The 21,751-nt window shown below is 47.4% G+C and overlaps 1 protein-coding gene across 2 annotated transcripts in view; it reads left to right on the forward strand.

Annotated features, from left to right (window-relative positions):
• The window catches only part of kif20a (kinesin family member 20A), a 58,954-nt gene that overhangs the window by 3,815 nt on the left and 33,388 nt on the right, over positions 1-21,751 (forward strand). For both annotated transcript variants that reach the window (XM_085995190.1, XM_085995189.1), the window contains exons 2-3: positions 11,359-11,649; positions 17,529-17,648. In XM_085995190.1, the coding sequence (XP_085851316.1) occupies positions 11,383-11,649; positions 17,529-17,648 (387 nt within the window). In that variant the 5' untranslated portion in view covers positions 11,359-11,382. The remainder of the gene's footprint in view (positions 1-11,358; positions 11,650-17,528; positions 17,649-21,751) is intronic.

The raw sequence follows: 21,751 nt of genomic DNA on the forward strand, positions 1-21,751 counted from the left end.
GGCTGAGGCTCGGCCCTCCAGCCTTCGAGTGGGGCCTGGAGGTGCCTAGCTCGGGCGTGGGTGCGGAGGAGACGCCGAGGCTTCTAGGCCTACCTGGAAAAACGGGGAAAGGTAGGAAAATTAATGAGATTAGATAAGTTAATTACTTTCTAAATCATTTTTTTAAAAAACAATATGTGTTTTAAAAGCAACGTTTTTTTTTAAGACGCAGAAAGCGGGAAAAAGAAAGGAAAAGTTTGGAATCAAGATGGCGGTGACTCACCTCGGTTCAGAACGATAAAGCCCGGCCACACGCGCACCGATTGGCCCGGCGGCACACGCCAGCAACCCGGCGTACGATTGGTCGAGCTCGAGGTCACTCTGTCGCTAATGAGCGGATAATGAGATGCTAATGAGCGGAATGTTGAAGGTTTTTGGGATACCGCGGGCGCAATTTTAGCCCGGCCGAAACGTAAATACGCTTAAAACCGTCTCGGAAGCGTAAGCTTTCTTTGGAGGTAACGCGCGCGTAGGTACGCCCTGTAACTTTCGAGTGCATACCTGCAACGCACACGCGATGACAGACAGATAGACAGAAGTACCGATTTATATATATAGATAGATGACATCCTTTGTGGAATTTTGTATTTTCCTGCTGTGCCTTTCATGCTGCCATGGTGGAATGTGGAATCTAGCAGCAACTTTTGACATGGGGAGGGCAACCGAAAGGCAGTTTGAAAATGATGGCGATGCACGCCATTCTCTGCCAAGAATCTTTGCTTTGAAGTAAGGAGGACGAGCTCCCTGTTCTCTCTAGGAACTGATGAGACAAATTGATTTTTGGGGTGGTTTAATTCAGTTATTGGCACATGAGAAGGAGAAGAGAAGATTTCTTGAACATTAAGGGGGAGAAATTCATTATTGCCCCGTTTGGGGGCGGTAACTTTTGAAAGCTGAGAAACCTAGCGCCAGGCACTAATGATTCCCAGCTTTCACGAAATTGGGTTTAGTGCTCCGGGGAGGAAGTGGAGCGCTAAAACAAGTGCTCCACTTCCTTCCTGGAGCGCTAAAGGACGCAGGCGGGACGGTAGTTGTGCAGCGCTGCCACATTCCAAGGCTCCGTCTCTTCCCGTTAAAGGAAAGGACCATCACTGCAGGCTCTGCATTGGGACCAGTCAGCTGGTCACCGACGGCGGCCGTGATCCGGCTCGATCAGCCCCATGCACTCCTGCAGAGTGCTGGGCCAATCGATGGCGGCCCAGGAGAAGTAAAAAAAAAAAAATTGACCAAAACCATTTCACAAATTTAGGTACTTACCTCGGCGACCTCCCCTTTATTGTTCACCCCCGAAGCGCCCGGCCTCCCAATCAATGCCTCCTGCAGCTGTCGGTGTCATTGCCTGGCAATGCTACAGGGGGCAGAACCGAAGTTCGGGTCCGGGGCAATGTGCACAGCAATGACGTCACGATCTCCGGGCGAAGGAGATTGGATTGCAAAGTCTTACCACCGCCGCAAACCTCTCTCCGCAGTTTGCGGGAGTCGTTCATCTTGCTGCGTCTGGGTGGTAAGTCATTAGCGCCCCGTTATCGCGCTACGGGGCGCTAACGGAAGGCACTAACCCACTGAATTTCTCTCCTTTTAGACTGTTAAATTAGCTCCCTAATGGCTGAGTTTACCTAGTAAGCAGCTGAGCCACAGATCAGGGAGATACCAAGTTTGAGCCTGTGTCTCTGTTGAGTTGGACAATGGCGTGCATTACCATCATTTTCAAACTGCCTCTCGGTTGCCCTCCCCATGTCAAAAGTTGCTGCTAGATTCCACATCTCCGCTATGGCAGCATGAACGGCACAGCAGGAACACAAAATTCCACGAGGATGTCAGATAGTATAAACCAGCTACAACATGGCGTCAGGTTCCACATGTACGCTGACGACGCCCAGTTCTAGCTCGCCACCACCTCTAAATTGGTATCACTCACCCGAGTCAAAGGTTGTAGGTTCAAGAACTAGAGCTCCTATTCAAGGCTGAAACTTAGCTCCGAGGTGCCATCTATCAGATTAGACATTAACCTGAGTCTGCCTACTCTGGTAACTCGGGTGAACATAAAATATTGCACTTAAATGGCATTATTTAAAGACGAGCAGGGAGTTCTGTGTTCGTCAACATTCCTCCCTCAACCAACACCCTAAAACAGATTAACTGATCATTCAGCTTATTTGTTTGACGAAAGGTTATAGACCTGAAACGTTAACCCTACTTTCCTCCTCTACAGATGCTGCCTGACCTGAGTGTTTCCAGCATTTTTATTATTGTTTGTGGCGCTCTGTGCACAAATTGCCTGTGGTGATTGGCTATTTAACAACAGTGTTTGCATTTTCAAAAGGAATGCATTGCTTGTGAAGCACTTGGGGACATTTAGGTGGAGGAGGAAACACACACAGCTTTTCATATAAACATAAACAGACTATAATGAGAAAAAATGTTAAAATATTAAAAACTAATCATTTGGCAAATGTGAGCTGAACTCTGGGGTGTAGATAAGTAGGGATAATGGTGATTTGGATAATGAGATTCCACTGGGTTTTGAAAGCCCTAAAGGCTGTTCAGTAATCTTTAATGTTTTCGTTCAAATTTAATTGCAGGTATTCTCAGTTCTATCTGAGAAAGCACACTTGAGTTATTTTGTCATTTGTGGATGGTCTGTTTTCCTGTGGAAACATTTCTGTCCCGTAGCATTGGCATTAGTTAAAGCAAGTGTCAAAGTAGCTGTTTTCTTTTTAACCAAGTACAGCCATTTATTGCTCTGGAGAGATCATTAGCTGAAAGTTAATGACCATCCTGCACTGTGGATAAGGGGCAAAGCTTCAAACACCCAAAACTCTCATTTGTGTGTAATCACAGCAGGCAGTGTTACATGTCCTGGTGATAGAATTCTACTAATGATCTCTGCATAACAGCAAATTACTGCTTCCTCTTTGGAATGTTTTTATTGTGTGGATAAAACAAAATTTGTGGCAGGAGCTGGAGCAGTGCTCAGTGTGTCAGCTAGCAATAGCCTGGCGCTTTCTCCTTGGATTGTGTGATGATTGATCTACCGACCAACATCTGGTTTTACTCCAAAGACTGCTGGATGTGAAGTCACTATATTTAGTGCCTGGAGTAACTGGGAGCATTCTTGTGTGGGTCAGAATTTTGAATTTAATTGCCGTTTGGATCACTGGCGAATGGGAAGCCTGGTACAGCCTACTTAAATTTGGTGAGTCAGCTAGATGAGCTTATGAAGAATGCAAACAAAGTTTATAACGGCTAACATCAGTGCCATTGTTTCCTCTTTTCATTCTGGCTGAGAACTGCACAATTTCTATATGCATTTCTGCGAATCATATGGTAATTATTCTGCTGACCCCAGTAGCTTCTTGGTCTTTAATGTAACTTCAGCACTTTTTGTAATCATTGATAAATGTTTAAATTGAGTTCACTGTATGTCTGGAATGATGAGTAGAGCAGCGTGTGACATTGAGTGGGTTTAGATTGTGCTTCACTCTTGCAGTTCCTTGGTATTGTCTGGACTCATGAGGTGTTCTGTGTGCATAGCAGTCGGATTTCTCTTTCTCCCCTCCCCCAGCGTTTTCCGTTCGAATTCCACAGATGCTAGCAATACTCCGGTAACTCTCTGGCTATTTTTCACGTGTAAGTCTAGACAGTGAATGATGGACGCCACCATAGCCATGCTCCATCCTATAGGAATAAGAATCTTGCAGCACAGAAGGAGGCCATTTGGCCCATCATACCTGTGTCAGCTCTTTCAAAGAGCTGTCCAATTTAGTCCCACACACTAGCTTTCCCCCATAATCCTGCAAAATAGCCCTCTTCAACTACATGTCCAGTTGCCTTTTGAAAGTTGCTATGGAATCTGCTTCCATCACCCTTTCAGGTAGTGCGTTCCAGATCTTAACTCTTTTTATAAAAAAAAAAGTCTCTTAATTTCCCCTCTAGTTCTTTTGCCAATTATTTTAAATCTGTCTTCTGATCACTGACCCACTTGCCAGAGGAAACAGAGCAAATAGGGAGAAACTGAGCAAGTAGGGAGAAACTATCAAAATCTCTCCTAATTTTGAATACCTTTATTAGGTTTCCCCTTAACCTTCTCTGCTCCAAGGAAAACAATCCCAGTTTCTCAAATCTCTCCACATAACTGAAATCGATCATCCTGGTAAACTGCCTCTGTATCCTCTCTAAGACCTAGACATTCCTCTTAAAGTGTGGGGCCCAGAATTTTACACACTGCTCCAGCTGAGGCCTAACCAGTGATTTGTAATAGTTTAGCATGACTTCCTTTTTTGTATTCAATGTCCCTATTTACAAATCCAAGTATCCCATACACTTTCTTAACTGCCTTCTCAACTTGCCCTGCCACGTTCACAGATTTGTGAATATGCACCCCCAGGTCCCTCTGCTCTTGCAAACCTCCTCAAAATAGTGGCATTTAGAATATATTGCCTTTCCATGTTGTTTCTCCCAAAGTGCATCACTTCACACTTATCCGCATTAAATTGTGTCTGCCCATTTCACCAGTCTGTCTATGTCCTCTTGAAGTCTGCTACTATCCTGCTCACTAGTTACTACGTTGCCACATTTTACATCTTCCTGAAACTTCAAAATTGTACTCCCCATACCCAAGATTAGGTAATTTATATATAACAAGAAAAGCAATAGTCCTGATATCGATCCCTGTGCTGGCTGTCCCTTATTAACCTACGCTCCTCCAAGTGAGAATTAATTTTGTCCTTGACATTGGGCGCTAGTAGTTTTCCCACCACTGACGTTAGACTGACTGGCCTGTAGTTACCAGGTTTATTCCTCTCTCCATTTTTTGAACATGGGTGTAACATTTGCAATCCTCCAGTCCACTGGCACCAGTCCCATATCCAAGGAGTATTGAAAGATTGTGGTCAGAGCTTCTACTATCGCCACCCTTGCTTCCCTTGGCAAACTAGGATGCTTCTCATCTGGACGGGGTGATTTGTTAACGTTGAGTGATGCCAACCTGTTTAGCACCTCCTTTCTATCTCTTTTTGTCCTATCCAATATCTCTACCCCCTCCTCTTCTACTGTGACATTAACTTCATCCTTTTGTTTTGTGAAGACAGATGCAAAGTACTCATTCAGTACCTCAGTCATGCCCTCTGCCTCCAAGATTTCCTTCTTTGCCCCTAATTGACCCCACCATTCTTTTAACTATCCTTTTACTTTTTATGTGTATAATTGCTAGATGGAAATAGACCAAGGTCCTTTTAGTTCGCCTACTACCATTCTGGTAGTCGCATGATACAACAGTAATGGAGTTATTAACATCATAAAAATCAATCTATATCTGCCTTCCAAGGAGCCAGTTCTTTAAATTTGCCACTTGCTCTCTTTCTGTGGATTAGTTTTGAATGCACTGGCAAAATCAAGTGAAGATTTCATTCAAACGCACAAAGCATGACGCACAGAAATTATGCAGCTGTGGGAGACTACGGTCTCCCGCGTAAAGAAATAGGCAACACAGCGAGCTACAAGAAATAGGTCTTTACTCCAACTCTCACAATACAGTACTGAATTCGTGAAGCCCGTGAACCTGTGATGACTCACGGATTGGTCACCTGCTGGAACCTGATTGGTTTTCCTTCTCCCAGCAGCAGGCAAGTCTGAACGTGCCTTATTCCTCTCAGCTTGCAACTGTCTTGCGGGGGGGGAGGGGAATACAGCAGTTAAAAGGGGATTATACAGGTTTATCTACATACACAGTGTTTCCCCAATGTGGCAACGCCACGCCCCCCCCCCAGAATCCTCGTTAACTGTAAAAGTCAGTCTCTGCGGAGGTTTGACCAAGCGGCTGTAGTAACCATCTGGCGTGTGAGGAGGGCTGTCTGGGAGGTCGGCCGGTTGGTTCGTTGGCTGGTCTGCCGGTGGGCTGGCTGGACGGGCTGCCGGCGAAGGTGGGGCGGCGGCCGGGAAGTAAGGTTCTGGCGTGTCTTGGTCCTCTTGTGGGGCCGCCGCCAACGCGGGAGGTCTGCCCCGCCGTGGGGGAAGAGCCGGCCGAAACGGGACGCTGAGGTCCAGGTGCGCCGGTTTGAGGCGGTCTACTGAAATAAGGTCCGGCTTCCCGCCGACGTCGATAAGAAAAGCTTTGTCCCCCGTCTCCAATACTGGGAAGGGGCCGGTGTATGGTGCCTGCAGTGGGCCTCTGTGCGCGTCCCGGCGCACGAAGACGAACTCCGCATGTCGTAAGTCTCGAGGCACGTAGGACGGCTGTGGGCCGTGTTGCAAAGTGGGCACTGGACGGAATTGCTGGGCCGCGTCCTGGTGCAGGGAAAGCTGTCTGGCGGCCGACCACGGCTCCGTTGTCGGGGAAGAAGTCGCCTGGTACTCCGAGCGGTTGGCCGTAGACCATCTCGGCTGCGGAGGCGCGGAGGTCCTCTTTGGGTGCGGTGCGCAATCCCAGGAGAACCCAGGGTAGTTTGTCGATCCAGCTGGTGTCGGCCAGGCTGGCGCGGAGGGAGGCTTTCAAAGAACGATGAAAGCGCTCGCAGAGCCCGTTGGCCTGCGGGTGGTAGGCTGTTGTCCTGTGCAACTTGGTGGCGAGGCCGGCGGTGATGGCATTCCACAAGTGGGAGGTGAACTGGGGGCCTCTGTCCGAGGATATGTCGGTTGGCACACCGAACCGGGCCACCCATGTCGAGACGAATGCTCGCGCGACGTCGGTCGTGGTGGTGGAGGCGAGGGGAACCACCTCGGGCCATCTGGTGGTGCGGTCGATGATCGTGAGCAGGTGTGTAAAACCGTGCGACGGCGGCAAGGGGCCTACCAGATCGACGTGGACGTGGTCTAAACGCCTCTCGGGCACCGGGAAACACTCCAATGGTGCCTTGGTGTGCTGCTGGACCTTAGCGCGCTGACATGCCACGCATGTGTTGGTCCAGTCTCTCTCATCCTTGTGGAGTCCAGGCCAGACGAACTTGGCGGACATAAGTTTCTGAGACGCACGCATCCCTGGATGTGAGAGGCCGTGGATGATGTCAAAAACTCGCTTGCGCCAGGCGGATGGGACGACCGGCCTAGGCGAGGGGACTGAGACGTCGCACAGGAGGGCTGTGCCGGCTGCGTGGAAGTGGATGTCGGCCAGGGTGAGGCTGGTAGTTGACGTCCTGAGTGCCTGGATCCCCGCGTCGGCGGCCTGGTCTCTCGCCATGCTGGCGTAGTCGACGCCCAGGTGCACTGCGTGGAGCGAGGGTCTTGAGAGGCAGTCGGCCACCAAATTGTCCTTGCCGGCGACGTGGCGGATGTCCGTGGTGAACTTCGAGATGAAGTTGAGTTGGCGCTGTTGGCGCGCGGACCAGGGTTCGGTTACTTTGGCCATGGCGAAAGTGAGCGGCTTGTGGTCCACGAATGCGGTGAACGGCCGGCCTTCCAGGAGGAAACGGAAGTGTCGGATTGCCAGGAACAGGGCCAGGAGCTCTGTCGAACGTGCTGTAGGCCTGCTAGTTCTTGCGCAGCTGTCGGCTGAAAAATGCCAGTGGCTGCCACGCGCCTTCGACCCACTGTTGCTGGACGGCGCCGACGGCGTAATCCGAGGCGTCCGTGGTGAGGCGATCTTGGCGCCCGGGATGGGGTGGGCCAGTAGTGTGGCGTTGGCCAAGGCGCTTTTGGTCTGGTGGAAGGCTGCCAGGTGAGTTGCTCTTTACCCGTTTTGCCCCTGGTGGCTTCGTAGAGGGGGCGCATGAGTGCGGCGGCTTTGGGCACGAACCGGTGATAGAAATTGACCATCCCCAAAAATTCCTGCAGCGCCTTGACCGAGGTGGGCTGGGGAAAGTCCGCCACCGCCTGCACCTTGGAAGGTAGGGGAATGGCTCCCCTTGGCGAGATTCTGTGGCCGAGAAAGTCAATTTGGGCTGCTCCGAACTGGCATTTGGCCGGGTTGACGATTAGCCCATGTTGGCTGAGGCGCTGGAAAAGGGAGCACAAATGCGCGATGTGCTCGGCCTTGCTGGTGCTGGCCACGAGGATATCGTCCAGATAGGCGAACAGGAAGCTCGGGTCCCGTAGGACCGAGTCCATGAGCCGTTGGAAGGCCTGTGCGGCGTTCTTAAGCCCGAAGGGCATGCGCAGGAACTCGAACAGTCCGAAGGGGGTGATGACTGCCGTCTTCTGGACGTCTGCGTGGTGGACGGGGACCTGATGGTAGCCGCGAATCAGGTCGACCTTGGAAAAGACGGACTTTCCTGCTAGGTGTGCCGAGAAGTCTTGGATGTGCGGAATGGGGTATCTATCGGGCGTGGTGGCGTCGTTGAGCCGTCTGTAGTCGCCGCAGGGGCACCAGCTACCGCCCGGCTTGGGCACAATATGGTGGGGGGACGACCAAGGGCTGTTCGAGCGGCGGATGATGCCCAGTTTTTCCATCGTGGCGAATTCTTCCTTGGCCACCGCCATCTTGGCTGGGTCCAGGCGTCTGGCTCGAGCGAACACTGGTGGTGCCGTGGTGGCGATGTGGTGCTCGACCACATGCTTGGCTGCCGCGGCTGAGAAAGTCGGTTGTGTGAGCCTCGGGAAATCTGCGAGTAGGCGGGCGTAGTCGTCATGCGCCGGGGCGGAGCAGGACCCAACGAGGGCTGGGCTGTTGCTCTGCTGGCAGGCCAGTGAAGCGAAGTTGTTGCGTCGATCAGGCGCCTGTCGCTGACGTCGACCAGGAGTCCGTGGGCGCAAAGAAAATCGGCGCCCAGCAAGGGATGTGCCACCGAGGCCGTCACGAAATCCCACAAATCGCTGGCCGTTGAAACAAACCTCGGCCCGTTGCTTTCCGAAAGTAGCGATGGCTGCGCCATTTGCCGCCATGAGGGGTGGGCCGCTGCGGCCTACCTGGATGTCGAGCTGGGAGGCAGGAATTATGCTGCATTGGGCTCCGGTGTCGCAAAGGAATCTGCGCCCTGAAAGAGTCGGTTATGTATAGCAGTTTACCTGTGGTGCCGATGGCCATCGTGGCGGCGGGGGTGCGGTCGAGCGGGCCTAGGCGGCGGCGCGGAGCTGGTGCGTTGGTTCGGGTGGCCATCTTGGTTTGATCGAAAGAGCAGGGTGCTCTGCAGCGTTGGGCCTTGTGGCCAAAACGTGCGTGGTAGTAAGATAGTTCTGCGGCCTGGCGTGGCGGCGCGCGCTCGGTGGTGTCGGGGAGCCTCGCGGCTGCACAGCCGAGTTGGACGACGGCGAAGACTTTGTCCGCAGCGGCTGCCAGTTGTACGCAGTCCGTGATCGGGGACCCCGCGAGGGCAGTCTGTACCTGCTGAGGAAGCAGGCTGAGGAAAAGGGCCCGAAACAAGAAGCGCTGCGGTTCAGAGCCCAGGAGCGCAAGCATCCGGCTCATCAACTGGGTCGGGGTAGAATCGCCGAGGCCTGGTAGTGAGAGAAGCCTGTGGGCCCTCTCCTCCCCGGACAGGCCGTAAGCCTGCAGCAAGCGGCCCTTAATGGTTGAGTACTTGCCGGTCTGTGGTGGGATCCCCAGCATGTCGAGAACTTCAGCAGCGGTAGAGCTTGCTAGTGCTGAGACTACGTGGAGGTACCTTTCTTCATCTTGAACCCTGCGAAGGGTGAATTGGGCCTCCGAGTGCGCGAACCAAGCTGGTGCTTGGTGTTCCCAGAAGGTGGGGAGCTTCAAGGACGCGGCGCCGGCCGACATCAGGCTGCTGCTGGTTGCCATCGGGTCGTTGCTGGCCTCTGTAGGGCTGCGTGAGTCGGGGGCTTCGGCTGCCGACATTCGGGGTCACCAATGTGGGAGACTACGGTCTCCCGCGTAAAGAAATAGGCAACACAGCGAGCTACAAGAAATAGGTCTTTACTCCAACTCTCTCAATACAGTACTGAATTCGTGAAGCCTGCGAACCTGTGATGACTCACGGATTGGTCACCTGCTGGAACCTGATTGGTTTTCCTTCTCCCAGCAGCAGGCAAGTCTGAACGTGCCTTATTCCTCTCCGCTTGTAACTGTCTTGCGGGGGGAGGGGAATACAGCAGTTAAAAGGGGATTATACAGGTTTATCTACAGTGTTTCCCCAATGTGGCAACACCACACAGCAATATTTGTTTCTATACTAGGTTTTCAATCGAATGCTGACTTATTCAGGATGAGTAATAAAGTTTGAAGAAAGGCTTGAAAAATTTTGGGTTGAAATTGGTCTTAGACATAGTGCAAAGCAGGCGATAGCAAATTTCCAGCCTGCTTTACACTCTGGAAAAGAAAATTGAGCGGAGTGTAAAATGGGCTGCAGATTCGCTAACTCCCGTTTTGTGCTACTGCCCAAGACCAATTTATCCCCCTTGGTCTTTTCACTGGATTTAAAATGGTCGCTAACTTAAGTTGAAGAGCCAGCTCTGGCAAGGGCACAGTAGAATCACTGCGTGCTGCAAATTCTAGATTGAGTGTGAATGAAAACTTGTTCATCTATATCTTGGACTGAGTGTTGTGTATAATAGCCATAAGATTGATTTGGGTGGAAATACTTTGGTTGACTAACGTTGTCTTTCATTATCATAGTTACTATGTGAAATTGAACTATAATTGGCTAATGCTTCATTACTTACTGGAACTGAGAATTAGCAATAAAGATATGATAGATCTTCACTTGAGTTAGAATTGAGATAGGTCATTCTTATTTTTCTACACGCCAACTGATTGTGTTCTGCCATTGTTTGGCATGTGGACATTTTTGAAGGGCTAAAATTGTGAATCAGTGCTGTAAAGCCTAAATGCTTTTTTAATTCAATGTAGAAGATTGTCTTATTTGGTATAGACACATGGGCTGGATTTGTCTGAATTACATGTGAATCTCTTTATCCAGTGGGTGGTTCACAAAAGAATTGCGGCGGGGGGGGATGGAGTGTCTGTCATCCTCTTTCCTCCTGCTCCATCTATATACTGATGAGAGGTTTCAAGTAAAAATAAAGGGAAATATATGTACATGGTGTCTTTTGTGAACAACTCTGGTTTATTTCATTCAAAATAGTCTGTGCCTCTGAACAATGTGGTTAACTGCACAAAATGAACATCTTGTCTCTGAATATTACATCACCATTTTTCTTGCATGTTGCTATACTGATTTTTTTTGATCTTTTTCATTCCTTCTATCTTTGCTTTTGTTGAGGCTCTGCTTGGTCACTGTTTGGCCCCTAGAATGGTAGAGAATAAAACAATGGTCATGAGTCTACAATGTAAAACTACTTGGTGATTTGGCCTTCAAAGATGAAAGTTAAATTTTGAGATGCTATTATTTTGCTGGGTCCTCTAACTCAATAAGAGATGGCATGAAATGCTGTAAGCCAGCATTGTAATCATACAATTTTGTATTTCAGTGCAGGGACAGTGGCTGAAAGGAAATGGCTACAGGAATAATTTCTCCAAATGTATTCTCTGATGATGAGGAGGCTGCCATTTGGGAATCAACTGCTGTTGATCTAGTGAGTGGTGCTGTTGTGAAGAAGCAATTGCTGCCAGAACTCTCTGTCATCTCACCAGGAACCAACACACCAAGTTACCCTGATCCAGGGCAGACGCCTGTGGAGACCTCTTCAGAAGACAGAGTGAAGATTTACCTTCGGGTTAGACCTTTCACCGAGACTGAACTTGAGAAAGGAGAGTCGCAGGTCAGTGGCAGACTGCAGAAAGTGTTTTCATTTTATAACTTTTTTTCTATTTTCATTTCATCGGATGAGACGTTAGGACAGATGGGGCCTCGGTTTATCAGCTGGACCTAAAAGATACCATGGCAGTATTTTGAAGAAGAGCAGGAGTGTTCTCCCTAGTGTCCTGACCAATATTTATCCCTCAACCAACATCACTAAAGCTGACTATCTGGTCATTATCACATTGCTGTTTATGGGAGCTTACTCTGCACAAATTGGCTGCCCCGTTTCCTACATTGCAACAGTGATGACACTTCAAAAGTACTTAATTGGTTGTAAAGCGCTTTGGGTCATGCTGAGGCCCCTAAAGGCACTATATAAATGCAAATTCCATCTGATATAATTTGTCAAATTAGAAATGCTGTAACTATTTCCTTCCAATTTGTTTTTTTAAAACTCTTAAAGCTGCTGTTTCACTTGTGTTTGAATCATAGAACAAACGGTAGCGTAGTGGTAATGTCACTGGGCTAGTAATCCAGAGGCCTGGACTAATGATCCGGAGACGTGAGATAAAATCCCACCACGGCAGCTGGGGAATTTAAATTCAGTTAATTAAATAAAATTGCCAAAATTGGGAGAGCTGTCCCACAGACTAGTCAAGTAACAGCCTGACATAGTCATACTCACAGAATCATACCTTTCAGCCAATGTCCCAAACTCCTCCATCACCATCCCTGGGTATGTCCTGTCCCACTGGCAGGGCAGACCCACCAGGGTTGGTGGTACAGTGGTATACAGTCAGGAAGGAGTGGCCCTGGGAGTCCTCAACATTGAAGTCTTATGGCTTCAGGTCAAGCATGGGCAAGGAAACCTCCTGCTGACCACCACCTACTGCCCTCCCTCAGCTGATGAATCAGTACTCCGCCATGTTGAACACCACCTGGAAGAAGCACTGAGAGTAGCAAGGGCACAGATGTCCATCACCAAGAGTGGCTCGGTAGCACCACTACTGACTGAGCTGAAAGACATAACTGCCAGTCTAGGCCTGCGACAGGTGGTGAGTGATCCAACAAGAGGGAAAAATCTAGTTGACCTCGTCCTCACCAATCTACCTGTCGCAGATGCATCTATCCATGGCAGCAGTGACCACCACGGTCATTGTGGAGACGAAGTCCCATCTTCACATTAAGAACACCCTTCATTGCGTTGTGTGGCACTACCACCGTGCTAAATGGGATAGATTCAGAACAGATTTGCAGCTCAAAATTGGGCATCCATGAGGCGCTGTATTCCACCACAATCTGTAACCTCATGGCCTGGCATATCCCTCACTACCATTACCACCAAGCCAGGGGACCAACCCTGGTTCAATAAGGCGTGTAGCAGAGTATGCCAGGAGCAGCACCTAAAAATGAGTTGCCAACCTGGGGAAGCTGCAACACAGGACTACATGCATGCTAATAAGCGGAAGTAGCATGCTATAGACCGGGCTAAGCGATCCCACAATCAACGGATCAGATCAAAACTCTGCAGTCCTGCCACATCCAGTTGTGAATGGAGGTGGACCATTAAACAACTAACGGGAGGAGGAGGCTCTAAGAATATCCCCATCCTCAATGATGGTGGAGCCCAGCACGTGAGTGCAAAAGACAAGGCTGAAACCTTTGCAACCAACTTCAGCCAGAAGTGCCAAGATGATCCATATCGGCCTACTCCCGAGGTCTCCACCATCACAGAAGCCATTCTTCAGCCAATTCGATTCACTCCACGTGATATCAAGAAATGGCTGAGCGCACTGGATACAGCAAAGGCTATGGGTCCCAACAACATCCTGGCTATCGTGCTGAAGACTTATGCTCCAGAACTAGCCGCGCTTCTAGCCAAGCTGTTCCAGTACAGCTACAGCACTGGCGTCTATCCGACAATGTGGAAAACTGCCCAGGTATGTCCTGTCCACAAAGCAGGACAAATCCAACCCGGCCAATTACCACCCCATCAGTCTACTCTCAATCATCAGCATAGTGATAGAAGCTGTCATCGACAGTGCTATCAAGCGGCACTTACTCACCAATAACCTGCTCACTGATGCCCAGTTTGGGTTCTGCCAAGACCACTTGGCTCCCAACCTCATTACAGCCTTGGTCCAAACATGGACAAAGGAGCTGAATTCCAGAGGTGAGGTGAGAGTGACTGCCTTTGACATCAAGGCAGCATTTGACCGAGTCTGGCATGAAGGAGCCCTAGTAAAACTGAAGTCCATGGGAATCTGGGAAAACGCTCCACTGGCACAAAGGAAGATGGTTGTGGTGGTTGAAGGTCAATCACCACAGCCCCAGTACATTGCTGCAGGAGTTCCTCAGGGCAGTGTCCTAGGCCCAACGATCTTCAGCTGATTCATCAATGACCTTCCCTCCAACATAAGGTCAGAAATGGGGATGTTCGCTGATGACTGCACAGTGTTCAGCACCATTCGCAACTCCAGATAATGAAGCAGTCCATGCCCGCATGCAACAAGACCTGGACAACGTTCAGGCTTGGGCTGATAAGTGGCAGGTAACATTTGCGCCAGAAAAGTGCTAGGCAATGGCTATCTCCAACAAGCGAGAGTCTAACCACCTCCCCTTGACATTCAATGGCATTACCTTCGCCGAATCCTCCACTATCAACATCCTGGGGGTCACCAGTAACCAGAAACTTAACTGGACCAGCCACATAAATACTGTGGCAACAAGAGCAGGTCAGAGGCTAGGTATTCTGCAGCGAGTGTCTCACCACCTGACTCCCCAAAGCCTTTCCACCATCTACAAGGCGCAAGTAAGGAGTGAGATAATGGGGAATAAGGAAATGGCAGCAAAATTAAACATACTTTGTATCTGTCTTCACGGAAGAAGATGCAAAAAACATCCTGGAAATAGTGGTGAACCAAGGCTCTAGCGAGAATGAGGAACTGAAAGAAATTAGTATTAGTAAAAAAAAAATAGAACTGGAGAAATTAATGGCACTGAAAGCTGATAAATTTCCTGGACCTGATGGCCTACATCCTCGGGTTTTGAAAGAGGTGGTTATAGAGATAGTGAATGCATTGGTTGTCATTTTCCAAAATTCCATAGATTCTAGAAAGGTTCCCGCAGATTGTAAGGTAGCAAATGTAAGAGAGGAGGGAGAGAGAAAATGGGGAACTACAGACTAGTTAGCCTGACGTCAATAGTAGGGAAAATGCGAGAATCTATTAAGGATGTGAAAACAGGGCACTTAAAAAAAAAAAAAAAAAAAAAAAAAAAATAAATAAATAAATAAATAAATAAATAAATAAATAAATAAATAAATAAATAAATAAATAATAATCGGATTGGGCACAGTCAACACTGATTAATGAAAGGGAAATCGTGTTTGACAAATCTGTTTAAAAATAAATAAATAAATAAATTAAAAAAAATTGAGGTTGTTACTAGCAGAATTAGATAAGGGGGATTCAGTGGATGTGGTGTATTTGGATTTTCAGAAGGCATTCGATAAGGTGCCACACAAGAGGTTATTAAACAAAATTAGGGTTCATGGGATTGGGGGTAATATACTAGCATGGATTGAGGATTAGTTAACGGACAGAAAACAGCGAGTAGGAATAAACTAGTCATTTTCGGGTTGGCAGGCTGTAACTAGTGGGGTACCGCAAGGATCAGTGCTTGGGCATCCGCTATTCATAACCTACGTCAATGATTTGGATGAGGGGACCAAATGTAATATATTCAAGTGTGCTGATATACAAAGCTGGGTGGGAATGTAAGTTATGAAGAGGATGCAAGGAGGCTTCAAAGGTATATAGGCAAGCTAAGTGAGTGGGCAAGAACATGGCAAATGGAATACAGGAAACTTTGTTATATCTGGCACCGACGGGACCGAGCTGTTGCCGATCTATCAAAACTGCCGGACATACAAAGTTAATGTTGAAGCATACGGAGGTTTTCATCTCCGTATCTGACAACAAACACTGTTGCTTAGCAACAGCTTGTAAACAGTCGGCCCGTACCTTGGAAGCATCTCTGTAGCTTAGCAACAGCTTCAGAGACTTTCCAGAGCCCGACTGTTGAAAACAGAGCCATGAGAAGAAAAAAAACCTAACAAAACTGCTCCTGATTTCTGCCGGTAGATTGAGGTTTCCGGACATACAACCTCCGGATAAGCCAAAGTTTCCTGTATAATGTGGAAAAATGTGAAGTTATCAACTTTGGTAGGAAAAGTAGAAAAGCAGAGTTTTTTTTTAAATGGTGAGTGATTGGGAAATGTTGGTGTTCAGAGGGACCTGGGTGTCCATGTATACAAATCACTGAAAGTTAACATGCAGATACAGTAAGCAATTAGGAAAGCAAAGAGTATGTTGGCCTTTATTAAAAGAGGATTTGAGTATAAGAGTAAAGAGGTCTTACTGCAATTATATAGCGCCCTGATGAAACCACACCTAGAGTATTGTGCACAGTTTTGGTCTCCTTACCTAAGGAAGGATATACTTGCCATAGAGGGAGTGCAACGAAGGTTCACCAGACTGGTTCCTGGGATGGGGGGATTGTCCTAATGAGGAGAGATTGAGTAGACTAGGCCTATATTCTCTGGAGTTTAGAAGAATGAGAGGTGATCTCATTGAAACATACAAAATTCTTACAGGGCTTGACAGGGTAGATGCTGGGAGAATGTTTCCCCTGGCTGGGGAGTCCAGAACCAGGGGTCACAGTCTCAGAATAAGGGGTCGGCCATTTAGGATGGAGATGAAGAGACAGTTCTTCACTCAGGTCAGTGAATCTTTGGAATTCTCTACCCCAGAGGGCTGTGGAGACTCAGTCGTTGAGTATATTCAGGACAGAGATACAGGAAGCTTTCTGGTATCTGGCACTGACGGGACCGAGCTGGTGCCGTACCATCAAAACTGCCGTAGAAACCAGTGCTAATGTTAAAACATACGGAGCTTTTGAGCTCCGTGTGAATCAACAAACCCTGTTGCTTAGCAACAGCTTCAAAACAGTCGGCGCAGCTTGCAAGCGTCTAGCTGAAGCTGTTGCTTAGCTACAGAGACACTTGCAGAGCCAGGACTGGAGAAAAGAAGCAACGAAAAGAAAAAAAACTTATCTGAACCGACTCCTGAATTTTGCCAGTAGATAGCTTTCCGGACATTTAACCTCCGGATAAACGAAAGTTTCCTGTAGATAGATTTTTGACTATTAAGGGAATCGAGGGATATGGGAATAGTGCAGGAAAGTGGGGATGAGGTAGAAGATCAGCCATGATCTTATTGAATGGCGGAGCAGGCTCGAGGGGCCGAATGGCCTACTCCTGCGCCTATTTCTTATGTTCTTATAACTACCCTCTGAGCTTGTCACCAAGAGGATCTGATGCAAATTGAGTCTGGGGTTGTCTCTACCCAGGTACTGGTTTTGAGTGTGTCTGCAGCACACAATTAGCTATAATTGGACACGTCCTTTAAACATTTTGTCTCCCCTCCCCATAACTAATTATTCCCATTCTGTATGGTTTTGTGTCTAGTTCACCTTCAGAATTGTATATAGCATCCATTGTACTGTTGGTGAGGCTCTAAATGCGTACAGCAGCTTTTCTTTGTGTTATGATTTCTGGAGTTACTGGGCTAGTTCATCAAATGTGAAGCAGCAAGTTTAATGCTAACCATAGCGCCAAGTCATATAAACAAGGCATTGTTAGCCAAAAGGAAACCAATTGGAACTGAATCAGTTCTTCTTTCTACCCTGCTCTTTCAGATTTGCCCTGAAGTTCTGTTGTGCTGAAATAATAAAACATTACCACGAGTGAACCCAATCTAATTGAAATGTTAATACTCATAGGTTTAAATTCTGGAAAACGTTACTCAATTGTGAATATTTCTGAATTCTCCACAGGGTTGTGTTCTCATTAAGGGTTCTGAGACACTTGTACTGCAAGCTCCCAAGGACTCATTCGCTATGAGGAGCTCTGAGCGGGGGATTGGCCAGGCTGTGCACAAATTCACCTTCTCTCAGGTTTGATATAGAAATTAGATGTTTTAAAGAGCTGTGCCAAAGTCATCAGAAGTGAGACAGTCAGTTTGTTGAATGCTTTCAGTACGTTGCAGTTGAATTGTGATTAACTTTCACGTCCTTCTTTGTTTTTCCTGTCTTCTGTTTTTGATACAGGGAAACCTTGTTTAACTGAAAACACAGTGGGGGATGAAAGTAATTGGGCTACATGGGAGTTCAGCGGAACAAGTGAATGTACTGTGTACAGTACATTAATTCTTTATTGCAGACTATGGTTTGAATCATTCACTCGGTGTGCTGACCTCACTAGAGTCAGCAAATTAACTCTAAATATGCATCTAGTAGTATCTTCCCATCTATCTTTCCAGTTGTCAAGGAACAGAGAGCAGACTACTCTAGTAGTATTGCAACTCCATGCTTCTAGCCAACTCCTCGAGGACCAGCCGATCTTCAGTACCTACTCAGCTGACTAATGAGAGCTGAGCTGTAATTGGAGCTGCTTTCTGAATTTGACATGCTCTTTAATTACCTGATGGTCACCTATAGGGAGCTTTTGATTATTTGTTGGCCTCCTGCAGGTGATCATCAACAGGTTTTAAGGAGTTGCATCTTGCCAATCTGCATAAGTACTACTGGATAGATTCTAAATCAGTATGCAGTGCTTCACTTACATTATAATGAAGAACTAGTTCGAGTAGTGACATGGCTCATATTTTGGTGTAAGCTGCTTTTATATTGATCCTGAGCCACCAGCTCCCAGTGCATAGGTCTTGAGCAGTTGCTGGCAAAAGTGAACTGAACCTACTAAACTTTGACTTGCGGCCTGGAAGACCTGTTATTTTAATTGGGTTTTCGTGATTGCTCCTTGATTAAATGGCTCCATTAAACTGCTCTGGCGTGTTCTCTATAGTAACATAATGTCATACAAAAAGAAAGCTGGTTGGAACCTTCCACCTTTGCCCCATCCACACGGTGTAACCTCGTGCACCACCTACCCCAACTGCTAGTAACTGAGGGGGTGGGCAGCTCCTGAAGAAATTCCTCCTCAACTTCCTATGGCAATCGAGCAAGCTTGGAGATCTTGGTTAGCCATGACATATCATTGGACATTCTTGAATAACCCATGGCTTTCTCTTGTTATTATCCCCCTCAGTTTCCCTGGGGATAGGGCTATACTGAATCAAAAATGACCATCTCCAACTATTGGGCTGGTTTGAACAGTTACAAGCTGCTTGGCTCACTTTACTTCTGATGCCCTTCAATAGACCTGTCTATCAAACACTTGTTTAGCACACTATTAACATTTATAACTTCCTCCACTTCTACATGTTTACCACTCTTTGCTTGTTTAAAGTTATGTATTTACCGTGCATTCATTATTTTCTCATTTGTTTGAATCATGTCTTGTCCTGTAGATTGTGTCAAGCTCACAGGTCTATAGTACCTTGGAGTACCCTTCTATCACTTATTATAAATTGGCATCACATTTGCTTCTCCAGTCGATTAGTAAAACTCCCATAATCAGGGATTCCAGTGTCTGATTTCTTTTGCCACCTCCTTTTTAAAGTCCTTGAAAGCACACACTCATGCTTGTGTGTAGGATTTCAATATTATCAATTTTGCTCTTCATTCCAATCCTTTATGGGGAAGGCAATCCTCTAATTAGTTTGTAAATACTGCCACAAAGGAATTAAGAAAATTGGGGCTGTCATCCTTGGCTCAGTGATGGCACTCTCACCTCTGAGTCAGAATGTTGTGGGTTCGAGCCTCACTCCAGAGGCATGAACACATAATCTAGGCTGACACTTTAATGCAGTACTGACTAAGTACTGCATTAGTCAGAGGTGCTGTCTTTCGAATGAGATGTTAAACTGAGGCCTGGCTTGCCCGCTCTGGTATCCTGGCCAATAGTCACCCCTCAACCAACACCACAAACAGATTATCTGGTCATTCACCTTGCAGTGTAAAAATTGGCTGCCACATTTCCTACATTAAACAGTGACTACACTTTAAAGAGTACTTCCTTGGCTGTAAAACGCTTTGGAACGTCCTGAGATCGTGAAAGGCGCTGTATGAATGCAAGGCTGTCTTTTCTTTTCATCATGTGTACTTTTGTACTTATCTTGTGTACGTTTGTACTTTTTTTTATCATATGAGCTATATTTGTGCTTCAGTTCCCTAATCATGTCTCCGAATATATTTCATTTACTTTATACCTACCCCATCTAACAGTGTACGCCAATCCATCATTCTTAGTTCCTTGCTCGTCTCTTCAAAGTCTGCTTTCCTGAAGTTAAACATTTGTATTCTCGTTTATTTCTATTGCATGTCTTATTTTAAACTCTATCATATTGTGGTGGCTATATGTCCAAGAATTCCCTTTTTTTTTTTTTCCTTTTCACTTGCTCAGGAGGAGTCAAATATTATAAGTAGGAACATAAGAATTGTTAGATTGAAAAAAGACCATGGTCCATCTAGTTCGCCATCTACCATCCTGGCAGTCTCATTGCAACAGTAGTGGAATTGACCAATCATGGCAATCAATATCATGAGGCGAGGAAAACCCCATTGGTGGGAAACTTTGGAAACCATACGCCCAATGTCACCTGTTCCTCCCAAGCATGCTGCACTAACCATGTGTCGTGTCTCATATTACTCATATGTAGGGGGTGGTGTTTGGCACGTACGCCCAGTCAGTTATGCCTCTGACTGTTTTGTGAGCGGTTCGAATCGCTCCCACGCCTCTGGGTTCTAGACACCGGACTTGGGTACAAGGCGGTGGTACAGAGAAGACTCGAGTAGACAGGTGGTTGGATGTAAACAAAAACCAAGATTTTATTGAAAAAGGAAAAACTGATACAATCTTATGGAAAATTACTAGTGTACACTTCTACAGGCAAAAGATACAAAAGAATAACTATACTTATACGGGGAATGGGGAACACACGGCACATCGAGGGAAAACAACTTTCTTGACAATCCCCTTATCCTTATCCCACCCCCTATACCTAACTAGATTAAGCTATGAGGGGTCAGCACTTCATGCTCACCAATCAAAAGGTTTGTTGGACTCAAAACAGCGGTGGGGTTCGGGGTTCACTCTTGGTGCTTTCTGGAGCCTGCCATCGTCACGTGGTCTCCGGGCGCTGCAAGGGCGTTGTCCAGGTTCGAGTACCCCAAAGTTAAAGTCTCTGTTTGGGTACTTTACCTTGCAGGGATGATTCTTCATCGCCAGCCGACAGTTTGACTTGGTGTGCAGATATTCGAAGGTCGGCTGAGGCTGAAGGCCTGATAATTCGAAGCCTCCCCTCAGTTCGTCTCCTCAGTTGGTCTTCAGCCGGCCTTCCCTCCGGTTGTCTTCCTCCCTCCTCCTCGTCGCGTCCCGCCTCGCCTGGCCTGAATTGTCCACGTCCGCCCAACCCAGTGCTGGGGCGATTCCAGATGGAGTGGGGAAAGGCACGGGCAAAGGCCAGGGGGTAAGCGCGGGACGGGGAAAGAGTGGCAGCCACGAGGGCGAGGGGCCAAAGAGCAGAGAACAGCAGCACCAGCCCCCCGATTGCTACCCGGGGGCCTTCAATTATACCCTTTTTGAAAACCCTTATCTGTGTGCCAAATCAGGTTAGTTCTTTGTCTTAATTTTGGCGGGCTATTTTAAATAATGGTAGCAATCCATACTAGCTGTTTTTAGATGGCCGGTAATCGCATCTACCGGCCCGATAATTGACTTGTATTGTCATGAAAGTTCCTTGATGGGCCTGTCCAGCCTCGATGGCTCTGTTAATCTGTTTCCGATTATATATGTAGACTGCTTGATGGCCTTAACTATAGGCCTAAACTGAATTTAGATTTGTCTCCAATTCGGTCTAATGCATAATTCAGAGTCCTGTCTGGTTTCAAAATACAAAGTCTCTCTTCACAGACACTGCAGCTTGGGTTTCGATCCACAAGCTGTCTGTGTTGCAGAGTCCATTTTAAAATCTCACAGGCTTTCTGCCACGAGGCACGGACGCCATCTTGAGTACCCTTTTTGATTTAAAATGTCCACGCAGGGTCCTGTTTATTAATAACTGCCTTTGGGGAAATGCAGAAATTTTGCAAATCTTATA

The sequence above is a fragment of the Somniosus microcephalus genome, chromosome 8 (assembly GCF_052327205.1).
Source record: "Somniosus microcephalus isolate GS21.2 chromosome 8, FLI_Smic_1.0, whole genome shotgun sequence".
In the NCBI taxonomy this organism is placed as follows: domain Eukaryota; kingdom Metazoa; phylum Chordata; class Chondrichthyes; order Squaliformes; family Somniosidae; genus Somniosus; species Somniosus microcephalus.